The 15,326-nt window shown below is 45.5% G+C and overlaps 1 protein-coding gene across 5 annotated transcripts in view; it reads left to right on the top strand.

Moving 5' to 3' along the window:
• EIPR1 (EARP complex and GARP complex interacting protein 1) overlaps nt 1-15,326 on the top strand; it is a 182,798-nt gene that overhangs the window by 101,435 nt on the left and 66,037 nt on the right. For 4 of the 5 annotated variants that reach the window (XM_012466306.2, XM_021666111.2, XM_021666112.2 and 1 more), the window contains one exon: nt 5,618-5,774. The exons of the other annotated variant lie outside the window; for it this stretch is intronic. In XM_012466306.2, coding sequence (XP_012321729.1) covers nt 5,618-5,774 — 157 coding nt within the window. The remainder of the gene's footprint in view (nt 1-5,617; nt 5,775-15,326) is intronic. 5 annotated transcript variants of the gene reach the window in all.

Here is a 15,326-nt window from a genome sequence, read left to right as displayed (position 1 = left end):
CTTCATTTCTTCTTATTTTCTATTCTATTTTAAGTTTTTTTGAGATGGAGTCTTGCTCTGTCACCCAGGCTGGAGTGCAGTGGCATGATCTTAACTCACTGCAACCTCCACTTCCTGGGTTCAAGCAATTGTCTGCCTCAGCCTCCCAAGTAGCTGGGGTTACAGATGCCCACCACCACGCCTGGCTAATTTTTGTATTTTTAGTAGAGATGGGGTTTCACTATGTTGGCCAGGCTGGTCTCGAACTCCTGACCTCAGGTGATCCACCCACCTCGGGCTCCCAAAGTTCTGGGATTACAGGGGTGAGCCACCGTGCCTGGCCAGTGCTTCCTTTCTTTAATAATGTCTTTCTAAAAGCAGAGTTTTAAATTTTGATTTTAAAGAAGTTTTAGATTTTCATGAAGTCCAAGTAATAGTGTCTTTTGGTGAATAGAAGTTCTTAATTTTAATAGATTCTATGTTGTTAGTCTTTTTCTGTATGATCCGGTCTTTTTTCCCCTACCATTTAAGAAGTCTTTGCCTGTCCCAAGGTCAAGAAGATATTCTATGAAGTCTAGAAAAGATTTGTATTATTTTATCTTTACATCTTTATTATCAGTTTAGAATTGGTTTTTGAATATGTTGTCACGTAGGATACAAGTTTATTTTCTTTCATGTGGATACACAATTGATCCAGCATCATTTATTGAAAAGACCATCCCTTCTCCACTCTAATTGAATGTTATTTTTGTAGTAAATCAAGTGACCATCTTTCTGAGGGTCTGATTCCAGACTCTGTTCTCTTCCTCTGGACTGCTTATCAAATTTTATACCAATACTAAACCGATCTGGTTTGTCAATCATCCAGTTTTGTTGTTATTCTTCTTCATGACTGTCTTATCTATCTGGGCTGTCCACATTTGCATACAAATTCTAGAATTTTAGAAGCAGGTTGTTAACTTCCACCAAAACCCACCAGCTTAGAGCTGATTGAAGCACATGGAGTTTTTACAGGACTGACTTCCCCAATCCGTGAGCATGGTCTATCCCTTCCATTTATTTTGGTTTTTAATTTTTCTCAGCAGTGTTCTTTGTTTTAGCATGTACAGATTCTTACACATATTTAGTTTGAGATGTTACTTGATTTTTTAATACTATTGTTAATATTTTTTAAAATTTCATTTTCAAAGTTTTTGTTGCAATAGATATTCAATTGGTTTTTCTTGTCAAATATTGTTTGTAGCTAAAAATTTTGTTGAATTCAGTTTTTTTCTAATGTATACTGTAGATTCTTTTAAATTTTCTACACATATAATCATTAGCAAGGTATTTTTATTTCCTTTTTTATATTCATGTACCTTTATTTTTTTCTTGCCGTACTTAAATAGTTACACCTCTAGTATAGAGTTAACTGAACATTAACATATATATATATGTTGTGTTTGTGTGTATGAATTTGTATCTATATATGTATATATGTACGTGTGTGTATCTATGTGCACACACACATTTTGCTAGAAGAGTGTGTATGCTTGCTGTTATTATTTGTTTCTTTAAATAGAGGCTTGAAAGAATGGGGAAAATTATATGAGCCTCATGGATTATTTTGTAGAAAATGTTTTTGTTTTTTTTTTTAAGTTCCAAGATACATGCACAGAGTGTGCAGGTTTGTGGCATAGGTATACATGTGCCATGGTGGTTTGCTGCATCAGTCTGTCGTCTAGATTTTAAGCCTCGCATGCATTAGCTATTTGTTCCTGATGCTCTCCCTCTCCTTGCCCCCCACCCTGTGACTGGCCCTAATGTGTGATATTCCCCTCCCTGTGTCCATGGTTCTTATCGTTTGACTTCCAGTTACGAGTTAGAACGTGGCGGTGTTTGGTTTTCTGTTCCTGTGTTACTTTGCTGAAGATGATGGCTTCCAGCCTCATCCATGTCCCTACAAAGGACATGATCTCATTCCTTTTCATGGCTGCATAATATCCCGTTGTAAAAAGTTTCTGCATTAGAGGCATTTTATTTAATATATATCAGTCTATTTAGAGTTATTATTTCTTCTGGTATCCATTCTGTTAAGTTCAGACTTTTCTAGAAATGTACCATGTCATCTGGTTTTTAAATATTTTTAATATAAAGGTGTCTGTAGCATCTTCGTGTGATGTTCATAAAATACTCGTGTGTTCCATAATGATGTGCACCTTTTTGTCTCTGACATCCATAGTTTATGCTTTTGGAAGAGATATTCAACATTTTTTTTTTTTTAAGCTACTCTGTGCTCCCTGTTTATCCCCTCTTCTGGAGGTGGCCTGGTGCCACTAGTTCCCTGAGCTTATGGGCAATATGAATGAGATTGCTTCTGAGCTTTCCCCACTGCTCTCCTGGGGTTCACTTTACTTGGGTCGGCTAAGTTATTTGGCACTGAGCCATTTGCTTTCCTGCTTCCAAAATGTCATTGCTCTTCTTATTCTTGTGGGTTTATGTCTTTAAAGAAAATAGGAACAAAAACCCCTCTTTGATACAACATTAGAACAGTTCCAGAATGGAGTGAAGGTTGGTGTGTCAATTCTGACAACATTAGAACGGTTCCCGAATGGAGTGAAGGTTGACGTGTCGATTCTGACAACATTAGAACGGTTCCAGAATGGAGTGAAGGTTGGTGTGTCGATTCTGACGACATTAGAACGGTTCCAGAACGGAGTGAAGGTTGGCGTGTCGATTCTGACGACATTAGAACGGTTCCAGAATGGAGTGAAGGTTGGCGTGTCGATTCTGACATTAGAACGGTTCCAGAACGGAGTGAAGGTTGGCGTGTCGATTCTGACGACATTAGAACGGTTCCAGAATGCAGTGAAGGTTGACGTGTCGATTCTGACGACATTAGAACGGTTCCAGAATGGAGTGAAGTTGATGTGTCGATTCTGACGACATTAGAACGGTTCCAGAACGGAGTGAAGGTTGATGTGTCGATTCTGACGACATTAGAACGGTTCCAGAACGGAGTGAAGGTTGATGTGTCGATTCTGACGACATTAGAAAGGTTCCCAAATGGAGTGAAGGTTGATGTGTCGATTCTGACGACATTAGAATGGTTCCAGAACGGAGTGAAGGTTGATGTGTCGATTCTGACAACATTAGAATGGTTCCAGAACGGAGTGAAGGTTGATGTGTCGATTCTGTTAACCATATTTTTTTGGAGGTTCCTCCATTGCCTTCTCTACTCTTCGAAGTTGGTGGACTCTGCGGAGAGAAGCGATAGCGCTAGATTAACCGGGTGTGTGGAAGCTTCACTGTCCAGCTAGTCACTTAAACTTCATATCTGGTGCAGACTTAGAAGCGAGGTAGCTTACCTGAAAGTGGAAATCTTATTTCATGTGCAGCACTTTTGCTTTATTGAGGGTAATGTGCATGTGGTTAAGGAGTTTGGCGAGCTGGCAGTTACAGGAAAGTGACTTTCTTTACACCTGAACAGAATTCTCCAAAGAAGAAATTTGTTGGGGTTGTGTGTGGGGTGTCTGCCGTTAGTCATTTCTCCCACAGAATAGCTATTTTTAGTACTCCTGCCTTTGCCATCTTGTGTGTTTCATTCATTTTGCAGTCCAGCCACAGTTTAGTGCTCCTAGTATTAGTTGTATCACTTGTAAGATTACACATTTATTTGTCATTTAGAAAGACTGAGATAGTCTACGGCTCTTCTGGGTTAGTGCGTGCTGGTGAGTTAGGCATTCAGCTTTGCTTTCCGGCTCCAAGTTGCCAACTTTGTCTTCGGTTGTTTTCGTGTTTCCAGGAGTGCCATTGCCAATCTCATGGGCTCTACAGAAAGACCATGTAATTGAAAATTTCAGCAAGAAAAACAAAGCAAATAAAAAATAATAAAGATTCTCTCATGCCTGTAATCCCAGCACTTTGGGAGGCCGAGGTGGGCAGATCATGAGGTCAGGAGATCGAGACCATCCTGGCTAACAGGGTGAAACCCCGTCTCTACTAAAAAATACAAAAATTAGCTGGGTGTGGTGGCACGTGCCTGTAGTCCCAGCTACTTGGAAGGCTGAGGCAGGAAAATTGCTTGAACCCGGGAGGTGGAGGTTGCAGTGAGCTGAGATTGCGCCACTGCACTCCGGCCTGGCACCTGGCAAGAGAGAGAGAGACTCTGTCTCAAAAAAAGAAGAAAAAAAAAGGTTCTCATGTAGACAGAAGCCACTGTACACTACATTTTTGTAAAGTTGGAAATGTTAACATTATTTGAATGTATGATACATTTCTTTTCTTTAAGCCACAATTGCATGTTCTTTTAGAACCAACATGGTATATAAAATGGGCACTGAATTTGGAATCAGAAAATCCTGGTTGAAATCTTAATCTTTTAACCTCTTATCATTTGATCATGGTTAACAATGGTAATGATAATAATATTCACAAAGATAGATATTTTGTCATTGTGTTAGTTGCTGTATTTCTTGGTGGATTGATATTCAGATTGCAGGAGCGGCATCACCGGTAAGTGATACATTTTTGAGTGTAACATAAGGTCGTTGTCATTTTGTAATGCCATTCTATTTTTCTTGTACTACTCATAGGATTTTTTTAGTGTTCTAATATAATATATAATATTTTTATATTCTTCATATCAATTGATGATTTAATGTTGAATCATGTTTACGGTTTTATAATTATTCACTAAAGCCCATCTTTAAAAGGGAGAGGTGTTTAGCACATATTCAATTTAAAACTAAATAGAAAGCAAGTCCTGAAAGGATTTTTAAATTTATATCTAATTAAAAAAATTTTTTTTTTAATGTATCATATTGAGAAATTTTCTAGAGAGGCAGAGACCTAGAGCCTGGCACCTTCCCGAAAACAAGTGACCCATCTTTCTAATGCAAGGTTAGTCTCAAAGTGGCTTTTCTAGGTACTCTAGATTCCTGGAGCATCTTAAAAATAGAGTGTCAAGACTCAGGGAGACCGAACAGCCGCCAGCAGGACCATGTGAGGACGGGACTCTCATTTCTAGGAGAAGGGGCTGTTTTGCTGGTGACAGGGCAAGGCTGGGCTGCTGCCTGCTCCTGCCTGCTGCCCGCCAGGGCTCCGAGCCCCCACCTGCGATGCCTCTGAATGGTGTTACCTCCCTGTCCCAGGCACTCATCACTATAGGTAAACTGAGGCAGGGTAACATGAGTGACAGGATTTCCAAATGGCGTATTGCTCAGTGTGCTTCCTAGTCATTTGAGGTGCTCTGTGCAGCTATGAGGAGAAAACGCATTTAATGCCGACCTCAGACACCGCAACGTGCGTGCTGATTATATCTTTAGTCCCTCATTTTGCTCCCGTTTTTGAAGAACTATTGAAGAAGAACGAAAGGAAATCGATTTTGAGAAAATTAAATTTTCTTTTGAAACAGAATGATGGTTTTTAAAACAAAGAGAACGTGGGGGAACTGGATGCTGGTTACGCACCGTGCCGGGTTCTGCCTGCCGGCTTGGGCTGCGCTTCTCCCTGCTCTGTCTTTGCTGCCTGCAATCGTAAATATTTTAAAGAGCAGATGCGCCCTGCTTATGGATGTGTGTAAATGTCCGTGTGCTGTCTGCAGAATTCGGAGCACAGCGTGCTGTGTTGACGTTATCCATTATGCTCTGTTGCTCAGCTTCAGACAGCAAAGTCCTGACATGTGCAGCCGTGTGGAGGATGCCGAAGGAATTGGAATCAGGCAGCCATGAGTCCCCTGACGATTCATCCAGCACTGCGCAGACCCTGGAGCTGCTCTGTCACCTTGACAACACAGCCCACGGCAACATGGCCTGGTAGGAGTTTGCATATTTAATGCACCCAGAACAAGCCTGCAGGCTGGCCAGGTGCAGGAGCTTGTGCAGATTCCTCTGCGGGAGCTACCATCCACGCTTCGAAAATGCTCCCTTCTTCTAAAAAGCTGCTAGAATTTGATTTTAAATTTTAGTCTTGGTGTTTTCTAGATAGGCCACATTGACAGAAATGTAGCAAGTGCACCTCCATCCCCTCTTTCTCCTCTTCGTCTAAGATGAGTGTTGCCCTCCGGGACCTGCCAGAGGGTAAAGGGTCAGGCGCTGCACTGCCCTCCAGTGCTGTGATGCTTTTCAACTTGGTCAATGTGCGTTTATTCAGCACTCGCAGGTAAATTATTCACCACTTCAGGTTACAGGCGCGTAATCCCTTCCTCTGTGGACAGAGCATGAATTCACAGTGTGCCTGAGGGGCTGCGTGCCCCAGCCCACTCCTGTCAGGCATGCAGCGTGTCACTCATGGGGCTTCTGGCCAGTCGCCGCCTCATGAGGTTGGAGGCCTGGCTATGTCCACCCACTGGTCAGTCCCAGGGACCTCTCCCTGGCAGTCACAGCTGCTCTCTCTGAAGTCCCTGAGGCCTTGGTAAAAACTCAGAAGCCATGTTTTCTGAAATCGATTGCAGGGCATAATGTTGTTATGAGAGTTTAGACAAAACAATAATTATTGTTTTACTTAATGTAACACGTGCACATGTGCGTAAGTGTCGGCAAGAGACTCGTCTTTTGTACAGTGACGTCTGTCTAATCAGTTCTACCATTTAAATACATTAAATACAACAAATACTTACCAAACACCTGCCGTGCAAATCCTGCCAGGCTCTAGGGACACCAAGGTGGCAAGTTAGAGGACCCAGCCTCCAAGATTCATGATCTCCATGAGGAGACCCAGCATGTAAACCTCTAACTGTGGGTGGGACCAGCCATGACGTACCCCGAAATCATGCTGAACTGTGCACTGTGGCCCCAGAGGGTGTAGGCATTCATTGTTATTGGGGGAACTGAAGAGGAATTTGCTTACGAGGTGTTGTTTGGACTGAGGACCGACTCAGGTTTTCCCTGTCAGTGCAGTCTGCAGGTCAGGTGGTCTGTGGCTCTGGAATGCCCTCTGTGTGTTCGTTTGTGGTGGACTCATTTTTATACTGATTGTGCTTCCACCAGGCCAGTGGATATTTCTTCTTCCGGCTGAGTATTAAAAATCACAGCCAGTCTTGCAGAGTAAGCAGGGGCAGATGAAGAGTCCCAAAGTCCCCAGGAGCGATGGCCTCTTTGCTGTCACTCACTGCCTGAATGCAGGATTTCTGTGCAGACCACACGGCACATTTCAAATGATGGCCACATGCCCAGCAGACGTTTGTGCACATGTGTATGTGCATGCATGTGTGTCTGCATGTATGCGCACATGCATGTGTGGATACATTTGTGCTTGTGTCTCTGCACACATGTATGTACACACAGGTGTGTATGTGTTCATGTGCGTACATATGTTGCAGGAGACATGGGCACCAGGGAGCAGATGAGCGAGATTCCGTGCAGATCAGCAGGCACGTTAGGGAGGTCAGCATGTGTAGAGGGTGACAGTTCTGCTGGGATGTGCAGAGACAGGTGAGCTCAGAAAAGGGACCTTGGCCCTGCCTGGGAACAAGGGGCTGTCAGACTGCTTCTCAGCTTCCCACCTTATGCAGACACTATCACATACATGCTACAGAAAGTCAGGCCACGTAGGTGTGTGTCATGGGGCACTGATGATTAGATTGTGATGTTAAATTGCATCATACCTACACATACTTATGAAAGTAGTTATTGAAGGCTGGGAGCAGTGGCTCACGCCTGTAATCCCAGCACTTTGGGAGGCTGAGGTGGGTGGCTCACCTGAGGTCAAGACTTTGAGACCAGCCTGGCCAACATGGCAAAATCCCATCTCTACTAAAAATACAAAAATTAGCCAGGTGTGGTGGCACATGCCTGTAATCCCAGCTACGTGGGAGGCTGAGGCAGGAGAATCACTTGAATCTGGGAGGCGGAGGTTGCAGTGAGCAGAGATCACACTACTACAGTCCAGCCTGGGTGACAGAGTGAGTCTCCATCTCAAAAAAGAGAAGAAAGTAGTTGTTTATATTAAACAGGCAGCTTCAACTATCCTCAGAGTTACTGTGAATGCCATTTTTTTCTGATTTTGCCTCTATTTATTCAAAATATTTCTTGAATTCTATTTGGTTATCCAATATATTATTGCATATTCCTTTTTCTCTGAAGCTTTTTATTTTGAGGTTGTAAATTCACGTGCAGTTGTAGGAATAACAGAGCGATCCTGTGACCCTTCAGCCAGTTTTCCCCAATAGTAACACTGCGTAACTACGGTATAGCATCACAAGCAGGAAACTGACGTAGATACAGTCCACTGAGCTTACAGATTCCACCTGCTTACATGCATTTGCGTGTGAACATTGACTTCTTGGCCATGTATTGTGTGTGGGGGTTTGTGTAGCTGCCACCAGAGTCAAGACACACAACAACTCCAACGCCAGGGTCCCTTGTGCTACCTTATATTTATAGCCACAGCCACCTCCCGTCCCCTGCCCAGGCCTTAGCCCCTGGCCACCCCAAATCTGTACTCTGTCTCTATTGTTATTTGGAGAAGGTTCTAGGAATGGAGTTACACAGAGTGTAACCTTTGATAATTGATGATCTTCACTCAGCTCGATTCCCTGGAGGTTGAGTTGTTGCTTCATTTTCAAGTTTGGTTTCCAGCCGCTGCGTGCGCTGGTCAGTGGCCCGTTCTTCTTTGCAGCCACCATGTGAGCTGGTCTGTGGCCCGTTCTTCGCTGCTGCATGGCGTTCCATGGCATGGTGTTCCGTGGCATGGCACACCACAGTTGGTTAAGCATTTTCCCGTTGAAGCACATCTGGGTTTTTCCTTGTTTTTGGCAATTGTGACTAAAGTTGTAGTAAATATTAACGAACGGGTTTTTGCATGAACATGAGGTTTCATTTCTCTTGGCTCGGTTCGTTTTGTAAGGAGCATGCCATGACAGAGCATGAGGGCCCCTCCTCTCTGCGCCCTTCCCAGCATTTGGTATTGTCATGCATGTTCTTTTAAGTATCTTCCATGGTGTCAAAGTGTTATAATAAGAAAGGGAATTTGATTTGGGGGAACATCAGTCTGGTGACTACAGCACAGGTGAAGGCTGCCGTTTGGGGTCAGGCTCCAGGTGCCTGGTGGTGGTTTTGTTTTTGGCATATAAATTGGCACCAAGGACAGCTCCAGGAGGCATTACAGCACAAAGCTTCTGGCCACTAGGACGTGCCTGACAATGCCACACAGTTACCCTCACTCATGTTGCCACCATTCCAGCCACCTTCACGGTCACCATGCATGCATCCTGCAGACCAGAGGTGTGCCCCACACCCAAGGGCATGGTGTTAGGGACTTCTGTCCTCCCAGCCGTTTCAGCTTTTGCCTGTCTGGAGCAATCGATGTGCTAAATGTGGCCACCCCTCCTGTGTCTGTTTCAGCACTCTAACAAGCAGAGGTCGAACAGAGCACCCAGTTGGCCAACCCTTTGATGGCCTTTAGCTCCTGCTCGTGGGAACAGTGAAGGCTGAGGAAGGAACTTACAGAGCCTTGTGACCTGGTGCGCCCCACTGAGCACTAATCAGACATGCTCCAAGCCAGGCAGCCTCTGGAAGCAGACAGACTGGCCGGGAAGGACTGAGCCCGGTTTCTCATCCTTCCCCACTCCTTGTGGGCATTGGGGTCTCCAGGAAGTCACTCGTTCTCTAGCTCAAACCTTTATCCCTGAAATGGAGGTGATGTTGTGCAGCTGGTGGTTATGCAGCAGAGCCTCTGTGTGGTGACCACTCAGAGTCAAACTCTGTAAAATCTTTCCAGAAATTTATTCTGAGCCAAATATGAGTGACATGGCCTATGACACAGCCCTTGCGAGGTCCTGAGAACATGTGCCCAAGGTGGTCGGGGTGCAGTTTTGCTTTATACATTGTAGGGAGGCATGAGACATCAATCACATACATTTGTAAAATACACTGGTTTGGTCCAATAAGGTGGGACCCCTTGAAGTGGGAGGCTTCCAGACTGTAGGTGAATGTAAACATTTTCTGATTAATAATTGGTCGAATTTGTCTAAAGACCTGAGATCAACTGAACAAAAATGTTTGGGTTAAGTTAAAAGATTGTGGAGACCCAAGTTCTTGTTTGCAGAGGAAACCTTCAGGTAGCAGCTTCAGAGAGAACAGGTTGTCAAATGTTTCTTACCAGACTTCAAGCCTGTGTCGATATTGAGGTTGGAGAGGTAGATGAGGCACGTTCAACCCCACCTCCCATCACGGCCTGAAACAGTCTCTCCGGTGAAATTGAGGCACGTCTGACCCCCACTTCCCATCATGGCCTGAAACAGTCTCTCAGGTGAAATTGAGGCATGTCTGACCCCAACTTCCCATCATGGCCTGAAACAGTCTCTCAGGTGAGATTGAGGCATGTCTGACCCCCACTTCCCGTCATGGCCTAAAACAGTCTCTCAGGTGAGATTGAGGCATGTCTGACCCCAACTTCCCATCATGGCCTGAAACAGTCTCTCAGGTGAGATTGAGGCATGTCTGACCCCCACTTCCCGTCATGGCCTAAAACAATCTCTCAGGTGAAATTGAGGCATGTCTGACCCCCACTTCCCATCACGGCTTGAAACAGTCTCTCTGGTGAAATTGAGGCACGTCTGACCCCAACTTCCCATCATGGCCTGAAACAGTCTCTCAGGTGAGATTGAGGCATGTCTGACCCCCACTTCCCGTCATGGCCTAAAACAGTCTCTCTGGTGAAATTGAGGCACGTCTGACCCCAACTTCCCATCATGACCTGAAACAGTCTCTCCGGTGAAATTGAGGCATGTCTGACCCCAACTTCCCATCATGGCCTGAAACAGTCTCTCAGGTAAGATTGAGGCATGTCTGACCCCCACTTCCCGTCATGGCCTAAAACAGTCTCTCAGGTGAGATTGAGGCATGTCTGACCCCCACTTCCCGTCATGACCTAAAACAGTCTCTCTGGTGAAATTGAGGCACGTCTGACCCCAACTTCCCATCATGGCCTGAAACAGTCTCTCAGGTGAAATTGAGGCATGTCTGACCCCAACTTCCCATCATGGCCTGAAACAGTCTCTCAGGTAAGATTGAGGCATGTCTGACCCCCACTTCCCGTCATGACCTAAAACAGTCTCTCTGGTGAAATTGAGGCACGTCTGACCCCAACTTCCCATCACGGCTTGAAACAGTCTCTCCGGTGAAATTGAGGCACGTCTGACCCCAACTGCCCATCATGGCCTGAAACAGTCTCTCAGGTGAGATTGAGGCATGTCTGACCCTCACTTCCCATCATGGCCTAAAGCAGTCTCTCAGGTGAAATTGAGGCATGTCTGATCCCCACTTCCCATCATGGCCTAAAACAGTCTCTCAGGTGAGATTGAGGCATGTCCGACTCCACTTCCAATCATAGCCTAAAACAGTCTTTCGGGTGAAATTTTAAGAGCCCTAGCTGGGGAGGCAGTCGATTCAGATGGGTGGGGTGCCTTAGAATTTTTAAGTTTTGGTTTACAGTGGAAATGTGTTCCTCACCATCTTTGCTAAGAAGATCCTAAAAACAAAGCAGTGCCAGGGTTTCTGTAAAGGCCCCTCCGATCCCCCCAGCCCTGGTGCCCTGCAGCTCTGCCCACCAGGAATGGAGCCCCTGAGCTGGGCTTAGAGGAGCTGCCATATCACCGGCACCACTTACGCCTCCTATCTCAGCCTCGCCTGTTCAACCCTCCCCTCTCAAGTCACCATGCTCCACCCTACCCCATAATTTCTTGCCATTTTGCGCAGCGCTTTTTCTTTTTTTGAGACAGAATCTCCCTCTGTCACCCAGGTTGGAGTGCAATGGCATGATCTCGGCTCACTGCAACCTCTGCCTCCCGTGTTCAAGCAATTCTCCTACTTCAGCCTCCTGAGTAGCTGGGGTTACAGGTGTGCACCGCCACACCTGGCATGCCCACACCATGCTGGTGTATTTTTAGTAGAGATGGGATTTCGCCATGTTGGCCAGGCTGATCTTGAACTCCTGACCTCAGGTGATCTGCCTGCCTTGGCCTCCCAAAGTGCTGGGATTACTGGCATGAGCCACCACGCCCAACCCATTTTACCCAATTTCATCTTTCTTCATAACAGTTGTCACCGCCCAGTAGTCCCGTGTCTGTTCTCACTCACGTGTGGTTTTCTCTGTGGACTCTGAGCCTCCGCAGAAGCTCCTGACTTTGTCAGGTCCGAGACTGTGTCCTCAGCACCAAGGACAGCACCCCAAGTGCCATCTCACCCATCCTTCCGTGTTTTAAGTGAGAAAACGAATGCTTTGCAACAATTGTATCATGTCGAACTGCTCTATGAACCAGACCCCTTTGCTGGGGCTTTGCGTGCATTACCTCATTCATTTCCCACAGGGATCCTGTAAAGTAGGGACCATCCTTAGCCTGTGGCCCTGAGAGGTTAAGGAAAAGTTATCAGATTACTCACTCCTACAGAGGGAGCATTCAGGATTCGTAGCCAGAAGGTCTCGCCCCAGAACTCCAGAAACTGGGATCACCTCCCTGCTGAATGAACAGAAGGAGCCATTTGTGTTTATCACATTGTGATTAAGAAATTGTTTCATTCCTGAGAATATAAATGTCTCTTCATGAGAGGAAGCTTTGAGGATGTTTGAGTACTTCTAGCTGGTCCTTTTGGTTATAAATATCAATAAAGTATGATGTCTTTGGGAATTATGCATTTTGAAAATAACAAAATACTCCTCTTTTCTAACCTGCTTTCCTCTCTCTAGCTCTGGTTTGCTTCTTCATCACCTGTCGTTACCTGTGGGAGGGATGATGGACTTCAAGGTAGTAGACGTGGGGTGGAGGGCTCTGGTTTCAGATTTTTAGGTGGTTATTTGTAGTGTTCTAACTTTGGGCAAGTCATTTCTGTGGGCCTTAGTTCCTTGTGTGTGGAGTAGGGGTGGTTGTGGGGCCTCTGATTCTTTCCACTTCTACATTTATTAGATGCAGTGGGCTCTCTTTGCCTCTTGCTCAGTGCCACATAACTTTGTTTTTAACGAATCAGACATAAGTTACAGACCCTCTTCCCACCCTCCCTTTAGCATCAAAGTGGCTGATGCCCCTGCTACTCCAGCCACAGAAGCCTCCCTCAGGAGTAGGAACTTATGTAGGGCACAGTGGCAGTCTTCTGGCTGAAAAGGTCTTTGGAAGTCATTCAGATGAGTTCCCTCTGTGGATGAAGTCAGTTCAGCAGACAGCTGACCACCTGGGTGGAACTGAACCGAACACTCCCTTGGGAATACTTTTATTAAATTGTGCCCATCTAGTATAATATTTTTACTATTTTCATCTCACACTGTTACATTTTAGGTTATGTGTCTTAGCTACCTGCGTTAGTCTGTTTGCATTGCTATAAAAGAATACTGAGACTGGGTAATTTCTTTTTTTTAAAGAGGTTTATTTGGCTCAGGGTTGTACAGGCTATATAAGCATGATACCAGCCTCTGCTCTTGGTGAGGCTTTAGGAAACTTACAACCATCGTGGAAGGTGAAGGGGGAGCCAGCACATCACATGTTAAGAGAGAGAAGGAGGAGTTGCTGGACTCTTAAAAAAGCAAATCTCATGGGAACTCACTGAGCAAGAATCCACTCATCACTAAGGGATGAATGCTAAGTCTTTCATGAGGAATCCACCCCGGTGATCTAATACCTCTGACAAGGCCACGCCTCCAACCCTGAGATCACATTTCAACATGAGATTTTGGGGGACTGACAGTCAAGCCATGTCATCCTGCCTCTGCCCCCACCAGATCTCATATCCTTCTCACATTGCAAAATTCAGTCATCCCTTTCCAGCAGTCCCCAAAAGTCTTAACTTGTTCCAGCACCTACTCAAAAATCCAAACTCTCATTTGAGACTCAGTGTAAGTTTCTTCCACCTATGGGCCTGTAAAATAAAAACCAAGGTATTTACTTTCAAGATACAGTGGGGGTGCAGGCATTAGGTAATCATTCCCATTCCAAAAAAAGGAAGAAATCCGCCAAAACAAAGGGGCAGCAGGCCCCACACGAGTCTGAAACCTGGCAGGAAAGGCATTAAGTGTTAAAGCTCCCACACACTCTTTGATTCCATGTCCTACATCCTGGCACACTGGTATGAGGAGTGGGCTCCCAAGACCTTGGGCAGCTGTCCCCGTGGCTGCTCTCATGGGTTGGAGTTGAGTGCTTTTGGCTTTTCCAGGCTCAGGATGCAGGCTGCCTCTGGCTCTACCATTCTTAGGTCTGGAGGGCAGCAGCTTCCTTCTCACAGCTCCAGGAGGCAGTCCCCTAATGGGGACTCTGTGTAGGGCTCCAACTTCACATTTCCCCTCAGCATTACCCTAGTACAGTCTCTCTGCAGTGGCTCCACCCCTGTGGCAGCCTTCTGTCTGGGCACCCAGGCTTTCCCGTGCATCCCATGAAATCTAGGAGAAGCTGCCAAACTTCCTTCACTCCTGCATTCTGTGCACCCACAGACAGTACCATGTGGAAGTTGCCAGGGTAACTCTGGAGCTCTACCTGTGACCCCTTTGAGCCGTGACTGGAGCTAGATGCGGGGAGCAGTGTCCTGAGGCTGCACAGGGAAGTGGGGCCCTGGGCCTGGCCTCCCAAACCAATCTTTCCTCCTGGGCCTTTGGACCTTGGATGGGAGGTGCTTTCCGCCTCCCAAGACTTTGAGATGCCTTAAAGTCCTTTTTCCCATGTCCTATTAGTGCTTGGCTCCCTCTTAGTCATGCAACTCTATCAAACCAGCAAGTGGTTGCTCCACAGCCTCTTGGATTCTTCCCCTGAAAATGCTCTTTGCTTCTCTTCTAAATGTTCAGGTTGTGACTTTTCCAAACATTTATGCTTTGTTTCCCTTCTAAACATAAATACCAACTTTAAGTCATTTCTTTGCTCCCGTATCTGATTGTAGGCTGTTAGAAACAACCAGGCTACCTCTTGAATACTTTGCCGCTGAGAAATGTCTTCTGCCAGATACTCTAGGTCATTCCTTTTAAGTTCAGACTTCCACAAATTCCCAGGGAATGGACACAATGCAGCGGAGCTCTTTGCTAAGGCATAACGAGAGTGACCTTTGCTCCAGTTTCAAGTAGCTCCCTCATTTCCATCTGAGACCTCCTCAGGCCTTCAGTATCCACATTTCTATTAGCATTTTGGTCACAATCACTTAACAAGTCTCTAAGAAATTCCAAACTTTCCCTCATCTTCTCGTCTTCTTCTGAGGCCTCCAGATTCCTTCAACCTCGGCTCCTTACCCAGTCTCAAAGCTGCCTCTGTGTTTTCCAGCAGTGCTCCCCTCCTCAGTACCTGTTTGATGTGTTTGTTAGTCTATTTCTGTATTGCTATAAAGAAATACATGAGACTGGGTAATTTATATATATTAAAAAAAGGTGTATTTGGCCCAGTTCCACAGGCTGTACAGGAA

Source organism: Aotus nancymaae, unplaced genomic scaffold (assembly GCF_030222135.1).
Source record: "Aotus nancymaae isolate 86718 unplaced genomic scaffold, 86718_ANA_hifiasm-v0.15.2.pri h1tg000057l, whole genome shotgun sequence".
In the NCBI taxonomy this organism is placed as follows: Eukaryota; Metazoa; Chordata; class Mammalia; order Primates; family Aotidae; genus Aotus; species Aotus nancymaae.
Note: the sequence above shows the minus strand (reverse complement) of the source record. Positions and strands in the feature narration are given on the sequence as shown.